Here is a 26,295-nt window from a genome sequence, read left to right as displayed (position 1 = left end):
GATGGAAACAAAATATACACTTAAATTTCAAATTATTTAAAATGGTATTTAAAACCAGTTTGTAGAAAAAAATAAAATAAAATACATGTACACAGACCTGAAGAAGTCTAGAAGGACGAAAGCGATCTTTGTTAACAATAGGTTATGAAAATAGAAACTGATTTTTACATGCAAAATGTATATGTATATATTTATATAGAATTTTTAATTGCAAAATGAACTAAGGTTAATATATTTCCAGCCATGTAGTATATTGCCTTGTATAAAATCACAGACTTAATAATCTACTTAATAAGTTGGTTAAATAAGATGTACCATTAAAGTACATTAGGGATATATATTATTATGACATCTACTAGGTAGGGCAGGACCAGCTCGAATGTCACACTGATGGGGGAAGGGATGTGAATTTAACATGTGTACCAATAACCCTTTGTTTTACAGCACAATAAACCACTCCCATGCCTGATAAAAAGTATATATATATTTAGAAAGCTTGTGAGGAAATTATTACTCTATTTTTGTTTTACTTGGATCGCTTGTCTGTGTACTTAATAAAGGATTTTCGACTGGAAACAGGATTTTCGAATACTTGGTTATGCTGTAGAATTATATATTTTCTATTATTACTTTTTGACTTGACAAGTTTACGTTCGCTACTTCTACTACTATTGTCTGATCTGATTAATATACAGTGATTAACTAGAAATATATGGACTGAAAATCTTCCACACAGAGAAGTTTCTTACACTGTTTTGTTTTTAGACCCACTACACTTTAGTGGGTTGTTTTGAGACTTCAGGGATACCACGGAGAGTACTTGTAAATATTATTCTTACAAACTTATAAAGTTGATAGAATAACAGCTTTTGCATTAGCATTGCTTATCTGTAGTAATATATGTAATGGTAATACAAAAGCTGTTATTCTATCAACTTTATAAATTTTAGCATTACTTATTAGGGCGGCCGCAGTGGTGCAGTGGTTAGCATTTCTGCCTCCCAGCAAGAGGTTCTCTGGTTCGATCCTCAACGGGGGTGCCTTCTGTGTGGAGTCTGCATGTCCTCCCTGTGGTCATGTGGGTTTCCTCTGGGTGCTCCGGTTTCCTCCCAAAAACATGTTGTAGGTGGATTGGATACTCTAAATTTGTATGAGTGTGTGCATGTGTGTGCCTTCCATGGAAGGCTGGGCACCAGGCTGACAACTCGACACCGTAAAACTCCACTGCCAATCATGAGCAGACAGGTGATCCACTGTGGCGACCCCTAACCATGAAAAGCCAGAAGAAGAAGCATTAACATTACTTATCTGAAGGGTATGATGTCTGAAACTCAAATGCATGTCATTATTTTCAGACGCTAAGCTTTAATGATTTGATACAAATTTGCCAGAAAGCTACAATTTTATGAAAAACAGACCGAAAATATGAGGCAAAAATCTGGACATTCTGTGAAAATCTGTACAGTTGAGAGGTATGTTCCCAAGCCAAAATCATCCACATAACTAATCTTGAGCCTCTAGCCAAAATACTAGAAAAGGTGATAGATGATCAAATGATTCAGTTTAATGCTCCAAATGAAATATTTCAGATAGGAAGCACAATGTCAGATATAAAAATGTCACCACCACTGTTAGTCACCCTTACTAATAAGATTTACTCACACTGAGAAACTGATAAATTGGTAGATGTAATGTTTATCGACCAAAAAGAGCTTTTGAATGTGTGGACCATGGCATTCTCCTAACAAAACTCTTAAAAGTACTCCTAATGTCAATAAGGTTGTCAGTAGTACACATGCTGCACTCATCATGCACAATTCAAAGCAGACATATCGACCCACATATCCTGAGCCACTTACATGTAACTTTCCTAAACCACAAAGATGTCCTAGACAAAGTCCACATAACAAATACCCTCAGCAGCCCCAAATGTGGTCGTTCAAAACAACACCCACATCAATACCTAGAGCTACATCTCATGGAATCTCTACCTCTAAGCCCATAAGGCAAACCACCACACAATCCAACATTCTAGTCATTGGAGACTCTGTTGTGAGACACACTGATGTCCCTCTCACCAGGCAGAGTAAGGAGATAGTTATGGTCAGTTGCTTGTCAGGGACTAGAATCCACTACATAGGTTCATAGGTGTGTACAAGGCTAATGGCCCTGGAGACTTTACAAGCCTAACCCAAAAAAGAAATTGCCCAGGCACCGTGCCACCCAGTGTTAGTTCACAGTGCCCATACCGAGTAGGGCAATTGGAATGATCCCTGGAGGGAACTTTCTGTTACCCATCCACTCATCAAGATTTCTCTTGAAGAGGACCAGTGAGGTGCTCTGCTTGAAATGAATGGGAAGCTTATTCCAGAGTATGGGCAGTCTTTGGGAGATGAACCTGTCCCTCCAACATGTTCTGTTAATTTTGGTAATGAGGTTGTGATCTCTGGAGCATGTGGAGTGGGGGGATTGGGAGGTGTAGCATTTCAAGTAGGGCTGAGTCGGACATGACTTTGTAAGTCAAGCAGAGATCACCTCTAAGTAGATGATAAGAGACTGAGAAAAGCTGAAGTTTCTTGAGTCTGTCCATGTAGGACATGTGTTTAAAGCCTAGGATTCTTTTTGTGAGGTACTTTTGTGGCCTCTCCAGCTGTTGTAGGTGTCTGATCAGGTACATGCCAAATGGGGCATTATATTCAATGATTGGCCTAATGAGAGATGAGTAGAGAGGGATGATGACCTCTTTCTTCCTGGATGCGAAACCTTTGGTTATTATATGTGCCACGTAGAAGGACTTTCTGACCACAGTGGCAAAGCGGTGGTCGAAGGTGAGGTGGCTGTTGACCTGGGTGCCCAGATCTCTTATGGCCCCTTCAGTGTTCATTAGGCTCCCATCAATGTGGTAATTCATGGGAACTGAGTTTTTTCCAAAGGGGATGATAATGCATTTTTTGGTGTTAAGCGTCAGGCCATGGTTCCTAAATCACTGAAAACAAAAAATAGCAGAAACGGCCACAGCAGAAGTAACAGAGCACGGACTTTATTGTGTAATACCTCAACCTTCTTCAGACATAAACAATTAAATCAACCACAAAACCTTCCTTAAATATGCAATGCATGATTAGAAAAAAGGCACTAATTAATCCATTAATTGTTATGACCTCTTAAAGTTGCAAGAATATTTACAACGTATGCTAATGAATTTAGCTTATTTTATATAAAAAAAAATATATATATATATGTAATGTTATAAATACATTAATAGATTAAATCTACATTTTCTTTAAAAGTGTTATGACTTTATAAAGATTTTTTGTATATGTTAAATATTAAATAAGTATCATTGGTAGTAACATCAGGAACTATTGCACAAGACTCTCCAACAAAGCAGACTCATAGTTCAAATAAAAATCATTAAATGTGTAAATATATAAAAGACCATGTTAATGAATTTATAAAGGATAACCATATGTCTTAAAGTCTAGGTTATCTAAAAAATGTGAGTATTATTATATATATACACTCACATTATGTAAAAATATATAAAAATATATAAAAAAATATATAAAAAAACACAAAATTAATACTATTACGTATAAAACTTGTAAACAATAAACAATTTATCTCCTTAATGCCCTTAATTTTAATATACATTTGATCGATGCATACTCATTCAAACCTGGGGGAAGTTGGGCAAGTGTTCTAATTTGCCATAAAAGTTCTTGTTCTTCAAGCCATAATTGCCATGGACCCCCCTAATTCCTATCTTGACTTGTTGTATGGCAGTAAATAAAAAGTGGTGGTCAGGTTGTTCACAAGTGTGCCTGGCAAGTGCATTATTTAGATCTTTCCTCCCTATGGCATAAAGATGTTCATACACTCTGTTCTTTAATGCCCACTCTGTCTTGCCTATGTAAAATGATGAACATTTTACACATACAGCCACATAAACCACATTTTTGCTTTCACAGTTGTACTTGCCATTGATCCGATAGTTAATCCCATTAATGTGTACCTCATTACCTGGGAGAATATATTTACATTGTGGGCACATCCCACATTTTGCCATGCCCACTTTAGTCCTTGTAGATTTATCAGTTGGTTTTTCAACTAAGTTTTTTAAATTGACCCCCCTCCTGTACACAAATTTTGGCTTAGAACCTATTGCTTTAGCCAGAAGTGTATCTTCCAAAATGATGTTCCAATTTTTGTTAATGATGCTTCTTATGATGTTGAAATCAATACAATAAGTGAAAATAAAGTTGATTTGAGGTGTCTCCCCAGTTGATGGTTTTAATGAGGTTTGCATACTACCCCCTCCTAATAGTGGCTTAAAATAGCCCACTTCTCTTTTATGCAAAACCTCCTTCATCACTTCATTGATTAAAGCCTTTGGGTATCCTCTCATAACAAACTTTGCACTCAAGTTTTCACATTCATTAACAAAATCCTGTTGGTCAGATGTCATTCTTGCTGCCCTCACAAATTGTCCCTTCACCACACTTCTCTTTTGGTGAAATGGATGTCCACTTGAGAAGTGGAGAAGGGAGTTTGAGTGGGTAGGCTTTCTATATATTTCAGATTTAAATCTACTGTTAGGAGTGTCCTTACTTAATTTGACATCCAAAAAACTGATTTCATTTTCTCCAATAGTGAAAGTAAATTGGAGAAAATTTGTCATCTTTGAAATGCTGTCTATAAACTGGGGGATCAATTCTAATGGCCCTTTCCAAAAAAAGAACATGTCATCCTGGTATCTGTTGTACCAGGTGACATTTTCTTGATACAGCACGTTTTGAAATAAATATTTATGCTCCCAGTGTGCAAGGACGCTGTTTGCAAAACTGCATCCACAGGGGGACCCCATGGCTATGCCGGTCTTTTGAAGGTAAAATTGACCCTTGAATGTTAAAAAATTATTTAACAGCACGATCTCAAGTAATGTTTCAACCAAATTCATTTGTTCATTAGAGGCTTTTTTACTCAACACGAATTCCCTTGTCCATTCAATCCCCAACTGTTGTGGGATAATTGTGTACAAGTCTTTAATGTCCACCACTAAAAACATAAGGTCTGAGTTGTAAACCATCTTATCTATATGCTGCAAAACCCCCCAAGAGTCCTTACAAATTTGGGGTTCACTTTTTAATAATGGTTTTAGAATACTATCCACCAGTTTGGCACATGTGTACGTAATGGAACCCCTTCCGTCCACAATGGGTCTGAAAGGGGGGTTAACCAAATTTTTATGAATTTTAGGTGTGCCAAACATGGCGGGAATCTTGGGTGCTGGCATGTCCAGATACTGTAACATATCAGAATCTATAGTCCCTTGAATAAAAAGATCATCTAAAATACCTTTAATCTTTTTATAGGCCATGTGTATCTCATTGAGACTAGATTTCAAATAAATGTCAGATTCAAGATGTTCTAGTAACTTTCTATTATAAAAGTATTCATCCATAAAAACTAATCCCCCTCCCTTGTCCGGCAACATCACTCTTATGTTACATTCATTAAGAAGAGAAATAAAGGCTAACTCTTCTTTAGAAATGTTAACTTTCGTGGTTTTAGGAATGCTGTGACAAGAGAGCAAAGCTCTTAAATCAATCTCACAAACCTTCTCAAAAATGTTTAAAGAACTATGTAATGGGGGGTTAAAAATGCTTGAAACTTTATGAGTGTTCAAAAGGGAAGGCATATTACCTAATCTAAAAGCCAGGTTCAATTTGCGAACATATAATTTCAAATCTACAATTGTATTCACTACATTGCATTTTCTGTCAGGAACAAATGTAAGACCTTTTGAAAAAAAGTCAATAAGATTTTGTTCAATTGTAAGAACAGTTCCTAAATCAGTCATTGGTCTCAGAGAGGCCCTTTTGTAGGATGTCTACATCACTTGGGGAGTTGATAATGGCTCCTTGCAGTCATCAGCGAACTTGGTCAGCCAGAGTCCTTCTGTGTTGGCCTGGACTTCTGAGAGGTAGATGTCAAACAGGAGAGAGCCCAGGACCGAGCCGTGTGGGACTCCACTCATGACTGATCGACAGTCTGACTTGGAATCCACAACTTTCACTCTGTGGGTCCTGTTTGTGAGCCAGTTTACAACCCACCTAGTGATGTAAGGATTGATGCCTTGTTTGGTGAGTTTATCAATGATACTTGAGTGGGGAATGGTATCAAAGGCCTTGGTCAGGTTGAGGTAGGCTGTATGCACTGCCTTATCCTCATCCACAGCTTTAGTGACTACCTCAAAGAAGTCAACCAGGTTCAGCAGGCATGATCTCTCCTTGACAAAGCCAAACTGTGTGGGTCAAGAGTTTGGAAATTGCCTATATCTTTGTTAAGCAGGTCCATGATGATGCGCTCCATAGCTTTGCATACCAGACTTGTCAGACTAATGGGGTGATAGTTCCCAGTGTCTGTAGTTGCTCCCCCTTTATGGAGTGGGATGACTGTAGCAGTGCACCACTCATTAGGACATAGACTGAGGTAAGGCTGTGATTGAACAGGGCACACAGATGTGGTGCCAGTTCATTTTGTATCTCATGTAGGACACAGCCAGGGATATTATCAGGTCCCATGGATGCTATATTCTTGACTTTGGACAATGCAGCTTTTATCTGTGTCGCAGAAATGGTGGGTACCAGGCTTTCATCTGGTATTGTGATAAGGCCCTTGGGTGGGGAGAGAGGGATAAAGTTGGCACTGAATCTGTCAGCCGGTATGTTGACTATATCTGTTGGCTCAGTAATTGAGGTGCCATTGTGCAATAACTCAGAGCAAATCTGGGTATTGTGTAACAAATACCCTCATCATCCCCAAATGCATTACCATGCATTCAGGTCATTGGACCACAATTGCCAACATGACTCAGTCGTAGTCCATGTGGGAGTAAATGCCCAAGAAGTAACACCCCAGACTATACGAAGAGAGATATCATGGAGCTCTTGGAATATGTGTCTCAGGCTGGTATGAGCCTAGCATTGAGCAGCATTTTATCTTCTCCAAGGATGATACAATTATACAATGATACAATGTGTTACTGAGGATGATGTCACAATGCATTGAGCAGCATTTTATCATCTCCAAGGATGATACAATTATACAATGATACAATGTGTTACTGAGGATGATGTCACAATGCATTGAGCAGCATTTTATCTTCTCCAAGGATGATACAATGATACAATGTGTTACTGAGGATGATGTCACAATGCATCAAGCAGCATTTTATCTTCTCCAAGGATGATGCCACAATATGAACAAAAGATGATTTACTTTAATAATTGGCTTAGTTTCTGGTGTCATTCTAAGAGGGTGCAATATTTGTCAGCATGGAAGGAGATGGTCAAGAGACCATACTGCTTTGCCAGGGATGGTCTACACCTTTCCTGTAGAATTGTGTGCGTATGTTATACCTTTAAGGAGCATTTCAAGGTCGGCACCTGCATATACATAGCCAGCACGTGCTAGCTTCAGTGCCATTTTGTGAGTGCAGCCAGACAGTGAGCACGTATGAGTGTAATAACTAGTTTATTTATAGGTTTACCTAAGTTAAAGTTATTAAGCCTCAATCCTGATGTGTTTGTACATAATAAAGCTGCTAGAACAGAGCCCACAAAGACTCATCAATTTTATCCTGACTAGACGGGCGACATGGTGTCAGAACCAGAATTCCAGAGACTGATATTCAGTACTACGATTTGCAGAGTTAACAGTGAAGGTAAACTAAGAGAAATGAGCATGAGAAAGGGCCAGAAATGAACCAAAGATAATGAAAACTTGCATGAACGATTTATTTTATAAAAAGACAAAAATGGAGCATTACAAGGGCACAAACCGCATTATTAAACAAGCGAGAGGCACAAAAGGATTATTAATTAAATGAAAGTTTTAAAATTAAGAAATATGATAAAACGATTATCAGAAAAGCACATGAGGGGTTCGGAATTAACTCAGAATTGCAAAATGAGCATGTTTAAAGCAAAACGGGCAGGTTTAGAGTAAAACGAGCACAAGAAAAGTACAACGGGCATGAAAAGACATTAAACGAGCAAAACAAATATAATAAGGGCAAAAAGGGGCACATTAAGCATAAATAATGCAAGGCAACTGCATGTTTTTGGCAAAGTGCTGTGTTTTGGCATAACTACCACTTCTCATTGTATTCAGGGCATAATTAGAGTTATCTGAAGTATCTCAAAGTGTGCAAAAGTGCTTACAGTGCGTGCTTATTATTGTGCATTTATTCCCAAGAGTTTATTTGTGTGCAAAGTGCAACTATTTCATAAAGTACAGTCAAAATACAGCCATTTAGAAAAGTTTCTTGTGCTGAGCATGTCTATTCGCAAAGTGCCAGCATTACAGAGTGTTTATTGAACTGTAAAGAGTTATTTAGCAGAGTACAGCCATTTTGGGGACATTTCAGTGTGCTGTGAACCGTTTATTCGCAAAGTGCCATTACTTTGAAATGTTTCTTACAATGATGATACATACATACATACAAATGTTTCAAGCATGGGCATTAATGCCCTTTTAGCTTGCCAATATACCAAAACACTTGTTCCCATAATAAATAGCCAGACTGTTCTTAAAATATTTAAACTAGTGCTTGCTTTAATGTAATAAATATAAATAGTCTGTTCCAAGCATCTGCTACTCTGTCAGATAACCAATTAGTACACTTCTCATTCCTCTAGAATCTTCTACATAGGTTATCTGATGATTCTCTAGTACTTTTTGTTAACCTCAAACATTCCCAGAGGTAGGTGTCCCTAAATGCCCTATATACCTGAATAAGATCTCCTCTTAAATATCTGTAAGAGACACTGTACAAGTTCAGATAGTTTAGTCTTTCATAATAACTTAGATTTTCACATCCATGGATGCCCTTGGTATATTTCCGCTATACTCTTTCCAATTTATTCATGTTTGTTTTCCTATAGGGTTTCCATATTGTTATTTCATATTCAAGTTTGGGTCTAATGTAACTAACAAACAATGACTTCATTATGTTTGATTTCCTAGACTTTATAAATCTTTTTATACAACCTATAGTTCTATAACTATCATTAGCCAATTGGTTGATATGATTAGAAAAACTCATAGCTGAATCTACCCATATAGCCAGGTCCTTAAATGAGCCTACAGTTTTAATCAGTGTGCGGTATTAAATATTCACCTTTCAGTTTATGTCTCCCAAATCTTATATGCTTAGTTTTTGATGTAGTTATCAACATATTATTCTCCTGTGCCCAAATGGTCAATTTAGTCAAATTATTTTGCAGACAAGCCTTATCTGTAACACTTGTAATCAGTTTACCAAATTTCAGGTCGTCAGCATATAGACTGTAGAACACCTCAGATGAAAAAGTAAGGTCTGAAAGATACAATCTAAACAAGTAAGGGCCTAGACCAGAGCCCTGTGGGACACCTTGACTTTAACCAAGGATTTCACCTGTCCAGTTGGTGTGTGATACTTGCCATGTCCTGTCTGTAAGCCATGCAGCTATCCATCTTATCAACAGTACATCAATACCTAGTTGTACTAATTTATTGATCAGTGTTTTGTGTATGACCCTGTCAAATGCTGAAGTTAAATCTATATAAATCACATCACAGAACAAATTTTCATTCATAGCTGTTATTATATTGTTAAAGAACTTCATGTTACAGGTGGTAATAGATCTATTTTCAACATATGCATGCTGATATATGGTTTCAAGTCCCAACCTATCCAGTTCTGACAATAACTTATCCAATATGACCTTCTCCATTATTTTTCCACAACATGAAAGCAGACTTTCATGTTGTGTACTTTTACAGTCCAGTAATTTCAAGAGTATTACAGTGGCCGAAAGTCTTATTTTGCAATGTTTCTTACACTGATAAGAAGTGATTTCTTACAGTATATTAATTTCAAGAGTATTACAGTGCCTGACAGACTTATTTCACAAAGTTCAGTTATTCAAAGGCTTGTTGTGCTATTGGGCATAGTTACACATGTTGGCATAAATTTCTCGCATTTGTATGTTTCTGCATACAGTACTTGCAAAAGCCTTCATTGGTATGTGTTAATACGGTAGACAGATTTTGAAAACCTCCACCATTGGTGTTTGATCAGAATATTGCAGAGAATTGGAGAATATTTGAGAAGGAGTATAATATTTTATATAAGCAGCTTATTCTGACAAAGATGCATGCACCAGGGCATTCATTTTGCTAAACCTGGCTGGGTCAGAGGCCATTGAAAAAGAACGTTCATTTGTGTATGCACCAGCAGTATATGAGAGAGAAGGTGAAAACTGTCATATGGTTGTACAGGCTGAATCATGGGAAGACAGAGAGTGTTTGAAGCGCAAGTTTGGGGAAATGTGTAACCCACAGACAAATATTACATTAGAGAAGCATTTGTTTTACACAAGAGATCAAAAACCAGGGGAAACCTTTGCAGCTTATATAACTGACCTGAGAAACAAAGCTAAAATTTGTCGGTTTTGTGACTTAAAAGATGAGTTGATAAAGGACAGGCTTGTGTGTGGTATTAATAGTGCTGCAGTGAGAAAGTTTTTCCTTTATGACAGCGATTTAATGCTGAGCAAAGCTATTGCGATTTGTGAAATCCATGAAGTTACAAAAAGGCACACAAGTATGCTTGTAAGTCATAAGAGTGTGGTTTCAGCAGGCTCCAGAGCAAATGCAGACAGCATGCAACATGTGACTAGCAAAAGCAGGCCTAAGCATATGGCACCTGTAACACCTGTGGGTTTTCCAGGGAGATCCCGTAGTTTTCCAGCAAGTTTTAAGAAAAGGACATGCTCAGTGCAGTACAAGGGTGAATCAGCAAAATCCGAATCCAGCTTTATTGTTAACTGCCACAATTGTGGTGCCAATCATGAGTATAAAAGAGAAAAATGCTTAGCATTTGGTCAGCAACGCCACAAGTATAAAAAATGGAACCATTTTTCAAAAGTTTTGCAAATCAAGTAAACCTCACACAGTTATAAAGAAAGGTCACTCGGGAAGCAGGTTGATCACATAGAGAGCTGCAGTTCTACTTTCCACATAGATGGTGTATCAGTAATTGGTGAAAAGGTTGATGCAGTAAATTCGGTGGCAAAGAATGAAGTGTTTTGTACTGTCCAGATCAATGGTAAATCCACCGAGCTTAAAGTGGACACTGGCTCAAAGTGTAATGTTATGTCAGCAGACACATTTGCTAAGATGAGAACAGGTGAACAACTCAATGTCGCTAGTTGTGCGAAACTTGTTGATTATGGAGATGAAGAAAGTCAAACTGAAGACTCAGTAGTGCTTTCATGTTATTTGGCTTGTTATTCCATGCAGTCCAAAGATCTGTGCAGTCATTAGTGAGTCTCAGAGACAGTTTGATAATGAATGTCCTTTCTTTAGCCAAAGAAGTTCATCATATAAGCACATGTCCCAGTTCCAATTTTACTAAAGCTATTTTCTCAGAGTATGCTGATGTTTTCAATGACAAGTTGGGCAAACTTACAGTTATGTATTCCATGAAATTAGACCCAGAGGTCAGTCTGGTAATCAGACCAGCAAGAAAAGTTCCAATAGCTATGCAGGATACAGTTAAAGCTCAGCTGGATAAAATGGTGCAGCAAGGTGTGATTTGTCCAGTTACAGAATCAGCTCAATGGGTGTCATCTATGGTAGCAGCCCAGGAAAAAAGGCTCAGACAAAATCAGAATATGTATTGACCCAAGAGATTTGAACAAAGCATTAAAGAGACTGCATCATCCAATGCGTACAGTCAAGGAAGTCACAGCCCTAATACCAAATGCCACTGTTTTTTCAGTCTTAGATGCAAAAAGTTCATTTTGTCAAGTGATGCTTGATCACAAATCCTCATTATTGACTACTTTCAGTACCCCATTTGGCAGATATAGAATCCTCAGGATGCCATTTGGAATAAATTCTGCAAGTGAAGTTTTCAAGCGTGCAATGGAGCAAATTTGTTCAGGTTATCCTTATGCCATAATGGTAAGTGATTTATTGGTTGGAGGCAATGGTGAAGCATAGCATGACAGAAACCTTAAGACAGTTCTAGACAGAGCATGTGAAGTGAATTTAAGGCTCAATCCTCTGAAGTGCAAATTCAGACTACCAGAAGTTACATATGTAGGTAATTTATTTACTAGCACTGGCTTGAGACCAGACCTGTCCAAGCAAGCAGCCATTCTTAAGATGCCAGCACCAGATAATGTTTAGGCTGTGCAACGTTTTCTTGGTATGGTCAACTGTTTTGTTGGGTTTATACCAGACTTCAGTCAGTTGACAGCACCTTTGAGAGAGCTGACACACAAAAAAGTTATGTGGTCTTGGTTGGAACAGCACCAGAGAGCATTTGAAGACCTTAAGCAGAAAATTGCCACCCCACCTACATTAAGGTACTATGATAGCAATAAACCAGTCACTCTTTCCTGTGATGCTTCAAAATTTGGTCTTGGTACAGTTATTCCTCAAGAAGGCAGACTAGTAGCCTATGCATCTAGAACTCTTACCCAAACTGAAATGCAATATGCTCAAATTGAGAAAGAACTTTTGGCAATAGTATTTGCATGTTCAAAGTTTCATGATTACATCTATGGTCGAGCTATTCAGATGAAAACTGATCACCAACCTTTAGTTACTATTCTAAAGAAGCCTATGCATTCAGCTCCTACAAAATTACAAAGAATGATGCTTAAATTACAAAAGTATAAGTTCAAAATGGTCTATACAAAAGGCAAACATCTTTATCTGGCTGATACCTTATCCAGAAATGCAACGGAGCAGCTTCCTGCAGAGAATTATGACTTTGACATCATGGAAGTCCATAATTTTTCTACCACGAGACTTGATGACCTGAGAAATCAAACAAAGACTGATCCATTTTTGCAAAAGCTCAGTCACTACATTAATATTGGATGGCTGTCAAAGCAATCTAGTGTACCAACCTAAAGGGCAAACTTATTTTCCTTACAGAGATGAAATTTTGATGGAAGATGGCATTATTTTCAAAGGTCCCAAAATTGTTGTCCCTGATTCCTTACAACATAAATATATCCAGATTTTGCATCATGGTCACCCAGGTTCTGAATCAAACAAAAGAAGGGCGAGAGAACTAGTATTTTGGCCTTCTCTAGTAAAATATAGTGATAAAGTACTTTCTTCTTGTTCAGTATGCAATAGTACTAAACCATATTTGCAAAAAGAACCACTTCAGCTAAGTCAAGTTCCTGAACTATCTTGGTCAACAGCAGCCACTGATACATTTGAGTGGAACAATCAGCATTGCTTAGTGTTGGTAGACTCTTATTCAAACTGGTTTGAGATTGATTTACTACCTAACCTAACTTCATCTGCTGTTATCCCTAAGTTGAAATGTCATTTCTCAGTCCATGGTAGTCAACATAAAGTTATTTCTGACAATGGTACCCAATTTACCAGTCAGTTGTTTCAGTAATTTGTAAAAGAATTGGACTTTGTACATGTTGCTAGTAGTAAACAATATCCACAGTCAAATGGTCTAGCTGAACATGCAGTGCAGAGTGCAAAGCAATTACTTGAGAGGTCAAAGTGTGATAATACTGATGTCTTTTTGAATTCACTTAATCTCAGAAACATACCCCATGATGATAGACTTTGCTTGCCTGCTCAAAGACTTCTGTCTAGACAAACCAAAACTACACAATGCCTATTAGCTCTAGTTTGTTGAGGCCTAAAGCTAAGTCCATTGAAAGAAGAGACAGTGAGGATAGAAATAATGAAAGGTTTCGACCAGATTGGTGAATTAACAGGTATATGTACCGAGCCGAGATCCTACTTCGTAGAATCTGAGGGTGTGGAGTACAGGAGAAATCTCAGACATCTTCTTCCTGTACCAGAATCAATACTGCAGCATTGTTCCTGTGATACAGACTCTAGATCTCAGAGCAATCCAGACGATGTTCCTGTTGCAGACCGTGTCTTAACTTTTACTTCCATTCCCGGTAATGTCCCGAATGTCCCTAACGCTGAACAATCAGCAGAGACAGTCCCAGTTGCTAGACCTGATTCTAATTTCCATGTCACATGATTTGGTCATATTTCCAGACCTAGTGTGAAATACACAGCAACCTGGACATAATTGTTTATATGTATTTAGTTCTGTATAATTGCATGACAAAGAATTATTGGTATTGACTGCATGTCAATTAATGTCGTCAACATTGCATGACTTATTTCAGAAAGAGGGAGAACGTAGAATAGAGCATGTGTGCTTTATCTTTAAGAAGTGTTTCAAGGACTGAATGTGCATATAAATAGCCAGCATGTGCTAGATTCAGTGCCATTTTGAGAGTGCAGCCAGAGAGTGAGCATGTATGAGCATACTAGCTAGTTTGTTTATAAGTTTACCTAAGTTAAAATTATTAAGCCTCAATCCTGATGTGTTTGTACATAATAAAGCTCCTATAACAGAACCCACAAAGACTCATCTGTTTTATCCTGAATAGACAAGCGATATCTCCCCTCTAGGCTTTGGAATATTAGCTAAAGCATTGTCTTCCCCCATAGTGCCTTTTTTAGGCAATGCCAAACTGAAAGTAATTCCGACATAGCAAATCAAAGCCAACAAAATCTAAAGTTATTACTTTTCAGTGCTGGGAGTCTAAACAAAAACTTCACTCCCTAGAAGCTCTCTTTACCCTAGAGAATGCTGACATCTGTGCAGTCACTGAGACATGGTTTAAAGCAGTGGAGAGCACATCAACAGTGCAAGGTTATAATGCCTTCCACACATACATTTAGACAGGTCTATATTACGACATAGAAAACCCGTATAATCAAACACCATAACACTGACTCACATAGCGCGAACCGCAAATATGCCGAACCCCCTAAACCGTGAATTTTCAAATCTCGAACCATCATAGTCAGCCAACACCACCGCACGCTATATACTACATACCCAAACATAATAAATAAAACACATACATACACTAACCAAACCCAACTTCTAACCCTACACTAAACCTTACATACATTACTGTCTATGCACTTATCTTAACCCGCACCCTAACCCCAAAGTCTGTAAGTATCGCGCACTTACCCTACAGACATATACCCAAACAAAACAAATAATCCAAACACATACAGTTAACAAAACCCTACTTCTAACCCTGCACTAAACCTTACATACATTACCTATCTATGCAATTAACTTAACCCGCACCCTAACCCTAAGGTCCATAACTATCGCACACTTACCTTATGGAGCTATACCACAGTCGGGCCAACCATGACACTTCAACTTTTCATGTTTCATGGTTTTGAATGTTCGCCGTTACCGTAGTTCGCGCTATACGTGTCGGTCTTGTGGTGTTCGCGGAAATGGGATTTTGATATCGTAATATAGACCCCATTTAGACCAGCTACTTCACAGGCAGTGACTAAAGTTGGAGGTGTCTCTATTTACATCAAAAATAAATATACTTCAAGGCTGGTCAAACAGGACAATGCACTTGAGCTGCTCCATGTTCAAATCACCAGAGGCAAAATCCAATGCCACTTCTTTGCAAGTTATAGGTCCTCCTTTATGACCCAGGAAACCTATACCATGTAATTTAAACTTATTAGAAACACTAACCATCCAACCCAATACTATATTCATGGGTGACTTTAATTACCCCACTATTAACTGGGAATGCTATATGACACCAAATATGCAGGCACAGAGATTCCTGGATTTTGTAAGCACAAACTCCCTGGACAATATAGTCAATACACCAACCAGGGGTGCAGACATACTGGATCTGGTCCTCACTAATATGGGAGACTGCTGCACACCCCCTACTGTAATGCCTTCCCTGGTAAGGTCAAACCACAAAATGGTCTCCTTTGAAGTACAAATAAAACCTGGACCCCCAACTAAAACTGGAATATTCAGGCACTATTCTAAGCCTAACCTCTTGCTATTAAGTGAGAACCTGGAAAATTTTCAAGGCCCCCATAAACCCTGACAACACTGCTACCTATGTAGAACTGTTTGCAGAAACCTTGTACATGCATGTTATTAGCTGCATAGAGGCAGCTGTACCTACCAGGAAGAAGTACAGAACAAACGCAAAAAACAAACCGCCCCGGTGGAATCACAAAATCAATAGGTTGTATAACAGGAGGAAGAAAATCATGGCAAAAATTATGAGGTGCAGCACCCAGCAGGATAAAAGCACTCTCATTAAACTAAACAAACAACGCAGAGGACAAATAAAGTCTATCAAAGCCAAATATGAGGTATGTTTGGACTCCCAGGCCAAGGACAACCACAAAGCATTCTTTAGCTATGTCCACAACCTCAAAGGCAATACACAGTTGTGTGCAGAGCTCATTGTAAATGGAGCCACCTATACTGAGCCAGAAGATACAGCAAAGCTACTGGGCAATAAATTCAGCTCCAACTTCACCCATCTCTCCCCCTTATCCCTCCCTCAGGAAATATCATGAAATATAACTCCCCCTACTATCACTAGGGAACAGGTCCTTAATGCTCTCTCTAAGACCAAGAAAACTGCATCAATGAGCCCAGACAATATCCCAGGATGCCTTCTAAATAGCATGAAACATGACCTATCAGGGCCTCTGGAATTACTATTTAACTGTAGCCTCCAAACAAGCTTCGTGCCTCACGAATAGAGAAAGGCAACAGTTATCCCTCTGCACAAAGGTGGGCCATCTACAAACCATGGAAACTACAGACCCATAAGTTTCACTAGTCTTATATGTAAATCCATGGAAAGAATTATCATGGAGAAGATCAACAGAGATATAGTAAACCTCCAAACAAACACTGGGCCCAATCCAGTTTGCTTTCATCAAGGACAGATCATGCCTTCTCAACCTGGTGGACTTCTTTGAGAAGGTCACCAAAGCAATGGATGAGGGCAAAATCATACACACTGCCTACCTTGACCTGGCCAAGGCGTTTGACACAATACCCTACTCAGGCATTGTTGACAAACTCAGGAGGTTAGGTACAAACCCATATGTCACCCAGTAGATAGGCAACTGGCTCACAGAGAGGACTAAGGAAGTTAGAATTGGGGAGTCCACCTCTACAAAGAGGCCAGTCACAAGGGGAGTCCCTCAGGGATCAGTCCTTGGATAGCACATTTTTAGCATTTATTTCTCATAAGTCAAGGCCAATGTCAGTTCTCTGGCTGACTAAATGTGCAGATGATTGCAAATTAAGAGCTTTCATTGAATCTCACACTGACACAAATATTCTCCAGGAGGGGTTGACACAGACAAACAACTGGTGTCAGAGCCATGGGCTAAAACTAAATGCCAAGAAGATAGTAATCTAGCCTTGGACCATCATGTATCTACAGTGGTGAGGAAGTCATTCTATTTTGCACAACTTATAAACAAATGCATGGTATCTAAGTCCAAGGAGGTCATTGTTCCACTGTATTCGGCATTCATCAGACCTGTCATTGAGTGCAATGCCCCCTTTGGTATGTACCTTACCAGGCATATCCAACAATTGAAATGTCCACAGAGGTTCCTCACTAAAGGAATACAGAGAGTAAGTAAAATGTCCTATGCAGACCACCTCAAGTGCCTATCCCTGTATTCTGTCTCCTACAGGCTTTTGAGGGGAGATTTATGCCTGGCATACAGTGCATTGTCAGACCCCACTCTGATGGACCTGCAAATCCACAAAACAAACAGCACCAGAATTACATGTTCTAAAGACTTAAACCTTGCCTGTGATATAAATAGGACCTGCTGGAGAGATAGGTATGTATTCCAGAGACTACCCCATCTTTGGAACAGGTTCTCCATCCATGTGAAGCAGAGTTCCTCCCTAACCCAATTCAAGTGCAACTTGGACAATTGGATATGAAATCGGAAATTCATCACCGGTTTGGCACCTATGTCTCTAATGGACACAGGTAACCTGTAAATGGTTCATCTCCCAGGCCCATGCTTACACTTATCAAGGGTATCAGAACTTGTCAGAGATTTTGGGATGCATGGCTAGGCTTAAAAAGGGCCTTGTAGTCGTTAGCCTAGTAAACACCTATGAACCTATGAATAAATGTAACTTCTTTGATGAAGCTTATACATAGTTCAAAAACTACTTTGTCAGTAGAACTTTCACCTTAAGAGCTACTTATTCACTTCGGCTACCTTTGTTTAGCAACACATTTGTTCCAGAAGGGTGTGTACTTGGCCTTCTAGCATTTTCTCTTCTTATTAATGACCTTCCATGGGGTCTACCTAACTTTATTAGTATTCTTTATACAAACAGCATAATCATATTCAAATTCTGTAATCTTTATAAGTAAAAAGAACCTCCTCTGGAACATGTTACATCGCAACAAACATCCTCTGAATACCAAAAAAATCTATAGTCATGTTTTCTGTGCATGAAAGATGCTCTCTACCTCCAAACCAATCAATATACTTGACCCAAATAAGGACCAACTTCCAGTAGGGAGACACAGCAATTATACCTGGGAATATGTCTTTATCAAGATTTATCATTTCTACTTTGTACCCAACATTAGTCCACCAAATTCTTGATTCATTTAGGGGTTGCCTATAAAATATCTCACTTTTTCACTACGCACACAAGCCAGGCCAGAGCTATCAATATTTTTTTTTTTACCTTGACTCAAATATTTCTCCTCATTAGTTCACTACAGTCCTCTCAACACCTCAGCGTACTCCAAAAACAGATATATATATATATATCTAACTGGTGCAAAGTGAATGATGGAGATACTTTCCTTCACATTAAAACTCTTGAAAGGCCATCATTGCTTTGCTGTTAAAACCCTCCTCCAGTTTAGGAACAACTTGTATCCCACGAGGAGCATGGACAAGTTACTGACCTGTTTTCATTATATACTGACCACAGCCCAAAAAATAATTTCCTAAGCGAGCAGCTCTTCAGTGGAATAAAACACATCCAGATATAGGTAGCTCAACTACCCTTAAAAAATTCAGAATATCCCTTAAAAGCCACATCAGGGACAGTTGCCATGGTCACCGATTCCCTTTCCTTGTCCTAACTAATTCTGATCACGCCTATGCTAATTTCACTTGAGTCAAAACGTCTCTCTATATATTCTTGTGTACTAGCTATTTATTCTCTTACCTAAATATTTAACCCCTCCTACGCTAATTCAAGTTAATTCAGAACTCAGTATGTAGTATATATACTCTGTTACACTAACAGCTTGTTGACTTTTCTATTCGTATTATCCATACCTACCTAAAACAGTCACTTTCAACCCATGAGCATTACAATCTCCCTACTCCCTGTTCTAAACCTGCTAACATGTCTGTAGCTCTGGCCCAATCCTCAACAGACTATTATCACAGACTGTTGTCCAACACTTTCTTTCACAATTATTTGTGCATATATGTGTGTTTGTGTGTGTGTGTGTGTGTGTGTCATACTCCCCTTGTAAACCTAGCAACACATCCATGTCCCAATCCATCACAGACTGTTGTCCAACAATTTCTTTCACAATTATGTGTGCATATGTCTGTGTGTGTGTGTGTGTGTGTGTGTTTGCGTGTCTGTCATACTCCCCCTGTAAACCTAGCAACACATCCATGTCCCAGTCCATCACAGACTGTTGTCCAACAATTTCTTTCACAATTATGTGTGTATACATGTGTGTGTGTGTGTGTGTGTGTGTGTGTGTGTGTGTGTGTGTGTGTGTGTGTGCATCTGTGTGCGTCTCTGTGTGTGTGTGCGCGCGCATGTGCGCGTGTGTGTGCTGTTTGTGTGTGTGTGTGTGTGTGCGTGTGTGTGTGCGTGTGCGTGTGCGTGTGTGTGTGCGTGTGTGTGTGTGTGTGTGTGTGTGTGTGTGTGTGTGTGCATCTGTGTGCGCGCGTGTGTGCTGTTTGTGTGTGTGTGTGCGTGTGTGCGTGTGTGTGCGTGTGTGTGTGTGTGTGTGTGTGTGTGTGTGTGTGTGTGTGTGTGTGTGTGTGCTGTTTGTGTATTATTGGGGAGTAAATATATATCATTAATAATACTCATACTTCCCGATCTAAGCCTAGCAGCATGTCCAAACCCATGTCCCACTCTTCAGCATACTATTGTCCAACAATTGTCGCAACTGTACTGTGTGTTTTGTTGGGTTGTGCATTTCATTATCTCAGATGTGTACTGATTAACTCCACAGGCCATTGCCAGAGATTTGTAACTCCTGTTTCTGTCGTCAGTGTGTTTATTGTACTATAAGTTTTAATGTCCATTTATTAAACTGTATACAGTTATCTTTTCAAACAAAACAGTAAAAGCAGTATTATTTGTTACTGAATGCACCACAGTTTTTATAATCATTGCATGCATTTTCACCTGGGTTGTGCTTGAAAAAGCGCCCTTGGACCAAGTTGGCCTATGTTAATAAATGATAAAATAAATAAAATATGTTTTATTTTTTATTATTTCTGGGTTTTATAGTAGCAGATTAATTCAAAAATGTGCCTTAGTGTTTGTTTTTTTGTTTATCTGAATGCATAAATGCACTGCATGCTTTAAAATGCTGAGCTGTATGCTGTTCAATTCCAGTAATATTTATTTATCTGAAAGTAATTGTTTCTTTATCTTTGTATGGGAGTACAGCAGGTTTAAAACTTGAGTTTTCAAAGTAACTGCACTTTGAGTTTTGTGTTTTGCGTATTTAACTCTGTATGAAATGGTAAAACAAACTGCATGCTTTACAATATGTAATTTGGTTTCATTTAATTGTCCCTTTATTACACTGTATGTTAGTAATTTTACTGGAGCGAAAATATATTTTATTCACTCTAGTACAAATATCTGTTTAGAGGTAGATGCAAATAGCATTTACAGACTTTGTTATTGAGTCATAAGAGGTGAAAATAAACCCACCATTTTTGAAATTTCCTAACATTTATTTCTTCATCACTGTGTGTCTGCACATCGCTATGGTCAACTTTGTGTTCATGAGCACATGCAGTGGAGGGAAGGGGAACGGCAATGAATGCATGGCAAATATTTCTGAGGCTGTGATTTGTGAAAACATACTTTTAGGATCAGGAGTGACAGAAAAGTTACGACAAGCATACTTTCAAGAGTAATGAATTTGTTACTACTGCAGGTTAGCAGTACTGCTTAAATACAATGCAAGAGATAAGAAGGCAAAGAATATAATACAACCTATAAAACCATCTTTTAACTGAAAAATGTTTTGTTTGAAATGTATTGTGGTGTATGTGAGATTCAACATTTTTGAGCCTCAGCCTTACTGATATTGATGTGTTGTCCTGTATATCTGATTTGAGATTGAATGACTGATTTAAATTTGTTTATCACAATTTCAGTGGACCAATTTCAGGCACAGCCATTACTGGAAAACCAGAACAATAACTCCACATGAGACACTTTGAATGTGTTTTTGTTCTCACACATATGGTGATGGATTGACATAAGATGCTTAGTGTTTGCTGCTGACTAACTTTTAGACATAAAGACTGGGGACATTCCCAGCTCTGTGGCACAGAGGGATACAGCCATGGCTGTGACCCAGACCAACCAAGATCAATTAGTAGCTCGGGAAGCTGAATGAGCAGGGTTGGGGGGGGGGGAGATGTGTGACATGCATTCGCACAGCTGCCTGAGAGGGAGGGTGTGATGTCCCCATGCTGGGTCAGCAATGAAGAAGCCTGAATCCTCACCACTGACACTAGAGTGGGATATGCACCTGGAATACAAATAGGTAAACTCAGTAGCTCCAGATGCAGACCTCTGCGCACACAGCCCAGGTGGTTGTCTCTATCTGTCTCCCTCCAGGTCCCCAATAATACTCTCCACTGGTACAGATACAAAGTTAAGTCCTCAGCTGAGTGGCCAAGCCAAGTCCTCCGCCACTCTGTCTGTGAAACCAGTGCTTCATGTCCCTGTCCAAGTAACTCACACACACACACACACACACACACACACACACACACACACACACACACACACACACACACACACACATACACACCTGGGAAAGGCTGGCACAGGCTTACTAGCTATTCCCCCTTCTGCCCAGATTATAAGTTAGCTATCAGTGCTACCAGACACTACAAAGCCAAGTTACCTAAGACTCTTGCAATGCTTCCCAGTTATACTGAGTGAAATTAATATTAATGGCACTTTGACTAGCAGCAAGGCTTTCAGGAGTGGCCCAAGCTGTCACCAAATAAATATATGCAAATACTCTCAAAACTTAAATATTTTCTAAAAGGACCAGCCACTATGTAAAATTTTAAAATATTTAATAATAAATAATAAAAGCTCAAGAAAATACCAAATATCTATTCTTAGTAAACAGCAGAGTTTCAGTCATAGGGAGTATTGAAAATAACCCAGCTGGAAAGAGTCACATAGTTACACTATTTCACTACTCTTACTATGTTTTCCTGACTAATCTAAAGAGTACTAGTCCCTGCTCACTTACTGGAGCAAGGCAAGATGAAGTGGGTGAGTGGTGCTTGGTTGTCAGATCCAAGACAGAATACAAAATGTCTAGTCTCCCTGGGAGACTTCTCGACATAATATCTAATATTATTTCTGTGTTGATTACACAATGACATCATATCTGGTCATCTGACTCTGTTTCCCACACTATTACCAACACTAAAAGCTGTTAGGATTTTAGTACCTATGTGTGACCATACACATAGATAGGGCTTTGCTCAGTTTTTCTGCAGCTGCTGGAAGTCATTAAACAATTTCAACCCCCTAGCCTTCCAGAGTAACAATTAGCACCTGTTAGGGACAATAAAGAAGGCTTCCTAATACTTGGTTTCCCGGACATGTTGTCTCTGGCTGCAACTAAAAGTGTAAGATAACATCTTTATGGCTTAATTTAATTTCAGCTATATTTTGCAAAGTCAGGTGGATTAAGATTAACATCTGCTGTCCCAGTATCCTATATTAAAACATATACATTTAATTCAGTTACAATAATACATGTACATTTCTTTTCCTTCCAGCAGGGTACACTCTTGATACATTTTAACACAATCAAACCTCACAAATAACATTTTCAGCTCAAGCATCTGTACAAGTCAGATTGATATACAAATGACATAATTATTATAAAATTTAAACTAGCTGTGCTGGCATATGTTACAAATCCACTGCCCTATTTTACCTGGCATGGCTGGCAGTAGCTACAATAATCACAGAGGGATATGGTGGCTCCTCACCATATGGTAAAAAGGCATTCCAGGGGAGTGCTGTAGACCATTTCCTTAAGAACAAGCCTGGGGGAGAGGGGCATGTGTGGGTGTATCCAAGCCAGTGTGGTAGTCCTTGCAGAGACATGTCAAGGAGTGGGCACACCTCCATATGAGGCCATAGGTGACTCCTCTGTGGTGTTGTGGTGCCCATATCACCATCCAGGGGTGGGTTAGGCCACAACAATAAAATACCCTAATGGCTGCCAGGATGATGGCTCTGCAATTGGCTCTTGCCTCAGAGGGAATGAATAGTTTGGGAACTGCTCTCATCTGGTGAGTAATCAAGAGGCCAATGAATTGCAGGGAGATTATGGGTGACAGACAGTGGGACACAAAAAAGGGCAATTAAGATAAAGGGCAAAAAAGATTTAGGATGCTCTTTAGTGATGGTTGTATGGTATTGTATAAAAAGCCAGACTGCAATAGTCAAATTTTAAGACTTGTTACTCTAATTCAGTTTAACTATCAATGATATAGTTAATAATCCAGCAGAATAGATCTGTGCCTGGTACTGTCCACACACTTCATGCAACAGAATGCAATTGCTTGTAGAAGAACATTGTGCTACAGCCCTAGGAAGCCTGAGCTTACTTACTGAACTGAGTACAGACGTTTGTATTGATTGAGTATGTTGGCATCATCTGCTTATTGTTTTCACAGGTGATTATTATGACCTGAGGTGTTCTTTTTAAGCCTAATTTTGCTTGCCAAAGGTGAAGATCAAACCTTGTACCTTGTGTTGGTAACATAAACACCTTAACCATTATGCCAACCCCCTAGTCATTGAGGTCAGTTTCTGGAAGTAGACTGCTTCATGAAGTTGTATGAATTATGTACAAGCTTCATTTGAAAATAAACATTTGTTGTATTGCATGTGTATAGAGAGGCATTGGATGATTTCAGCCTTATATGTTCTGTGCCTGGAATTTAGAATATGATTTAAACAAATGTTTTAATTTTTCACTCACTAATTAAAGCCCTACAAAACTGTTATTCTGTCTCATCAAAATATTGGAATTACTATTCTGCCTTGACACGTATATAGAAGTTGAATCATTGTCATAAGTCAATCATGAATTTAGGGGACCTAGTCCTAAATTTGATATGCTCAGTGTTCTGGTGACATGGAATGCTGTTTAATACAAATAGGTTGGGGTGTCATTATAGCTGCACATCTGTAGAATAGATATATCTGTTAGATATGTGATTCATTATCTTAAAATGAGGGGGAAAACAAATTTTGTGCCACTCTCTCGACTACATAAGATTTCTTTTTATTTCAGATTATATCAGATGTGCCAGTCCTACTTGGGAGAGTTTGGAGAAGATGAAATTTATGAACAATACAGAAGCAACAAAGCTCACTTAGAAGATTTTTTGTGTTACGATCCTGGTAAAGTTTGCTCAAAGCAAGAAGAGAAGAAGAGAGCACGTAAAAAGGTGCAGCCTTCTCACAACGAACTGTAAATGCAAACGCAAATCAGCCGATAACCAACTTGTTATATAAATGTGTTATGAAGAAACTCTGGGGTGATTATTGAAAGAATGTGCATTGTAGGCAGCTGGTTTAAAGTTTAGCAAGACATCTATAAATAATTATCTGATTTTTAATAAAGTTGTACAAGTCTGTTTTTTTTATCTTGTTTTGTATTTTGAACTGACATGAATGGTAATAAATAAAAAGTGACTTAAGATACCATTATTGTGTCATATGTGTTTATTTAATAAAGATGTTTTGGCAGTTTATTAAGAAAAGGTGTAGTACTGCTGAACAAAATGTGCTTAAACACTAACTGGGTTGTTTTATTAGAAAGAGACACTCATTATCCCTGGCAGAGAAACTACAGTTTAGAATATACAGGTAATTAGATGACGTAGCCATAATCAAGATCAGGATAAAGCACAATGTACTCTCATTACAACATAGAATGGATTACAAATAAAGCAAGATACATTATCAAAAGGGAGCCATGCCAACTTACCATCAGCTAAAAGGTTAATGTTAGCCAGATGCTCCAGGTTTGGGCTAGTTTACAAACAATATAGTTAACATGATGAAAAACAAAGCAGATCATGAGATGTGCCTCCTTTTCTGACTTTTAACATTGCTTTCTTAATATGTGACCGCATTTAACCACAGGGTCTGAAATGCTGCCAAAAATGCTGTGGTAGTAGGTACCTAAAAACGAAACATTATCGTCTTCAGATCTTATGAACATAAGATGTTTAACCAATAGTGAGGGCATTTAATAGCCTTTCTCTGGAGCATAGATAGAAGCTTTATGACTTTCATTTGGATGGGAACCAACACTGATATAATAAGGTGGGGAGTTGGTATAATAAGGTGGGAGATTAGTATAACAAAGTGGGAGGTTGGTAAAATGGTTAAGGTGTTTACCTTAGCGACACATTGCGCAGGGTTTGATTCTCACAAGAGGTAATTAGCTAGGCTTAAAATGGCCCATAAGGGCAATTAGCCTAGTACTAATCTATAAAGTTATCTTGAGGGTTCTGGCTAATACTTATTTGAGTGACATAATGACCTCTTTTCCCCTGAAGAAATCCAATTTGCTATGATCACAATGGAGAATGTCTAGGTGCATCTTGATATGTCTGATCTGCCTTACATTTGCATAGCAAGTTCTCTCCACTATCACATAACGCATGGAAGGGAGCCATTGCCATAACAGAGTTAATTGATGTTAGCAGGATATGGCAGACATCATGGCACATCATAGACCAGATTCATGTCCATTTAATAATATTACGAGGGTCAACGTACTGAGTGTGTGTCTTAGACAAACTAGGTTACCACTGCATTTAGCTTTGTGTCATCACAGAAAACCCAGTTTCTGATGTCCATTACAGGGGATAATAAATGCCAAATAAGACAGAGCAGAGTACCACCCTCTGGACACAAGACTGGGTAAATTCTGAAATCAGATCACACCCCACCAGTAACATCTGGATCCTATCCCAGAACCAGTTGTCCATATGGCAACTAATTTCACATCCTAG

The 26,295-nt window shown here is 38.6% G+C and overlaps 1 protein-coding gene across 1 annotated transcript in view; it reads left to right on the top strand.

The window, feature by feature from the left end:
• MZB1 (marginal zone B and B1 cell specific protein) overlaps positions 1 to 24,965 on the top strand; it is a 399,248-nt gene extending 374,283 nt beyond the window's left edge. The window contains exon 4 of the mRNA XM_044068995.1: positions 24,561 to 24,965. Within this exon, the coding sequence (XP_043924930.1) occupies positions 24,561 to 24,744 (184 nt within the window). The 3' untranslated portion in view covers positions 24,745 to 24,965. The remainder of the gene's footprint in view (positions 1 to 24,560) is intronic.
• The last annotated feature ends 1,330 nt before the right edge of the window (positions 24,966 to 26,295 follow it).

Source organism: Protopterus annectens, chromosome 4.part0 (assembly GCF_019279795.1).
Source record: "Protopterus annectens isolate FY-2018-M chromosome 4.part0, PAN1.0, whole genome shotgun sequence".
Taxonomy (NCBI): domain Eukaryota; kingdom Metazoa; phylum Chordata; order Ceratodontiformes; family Protopteridae; genus Protopterus; species Protopterus annectens.
This window is presented reverse-complemented; position numbering and strand designations above follow the sequence as displayed.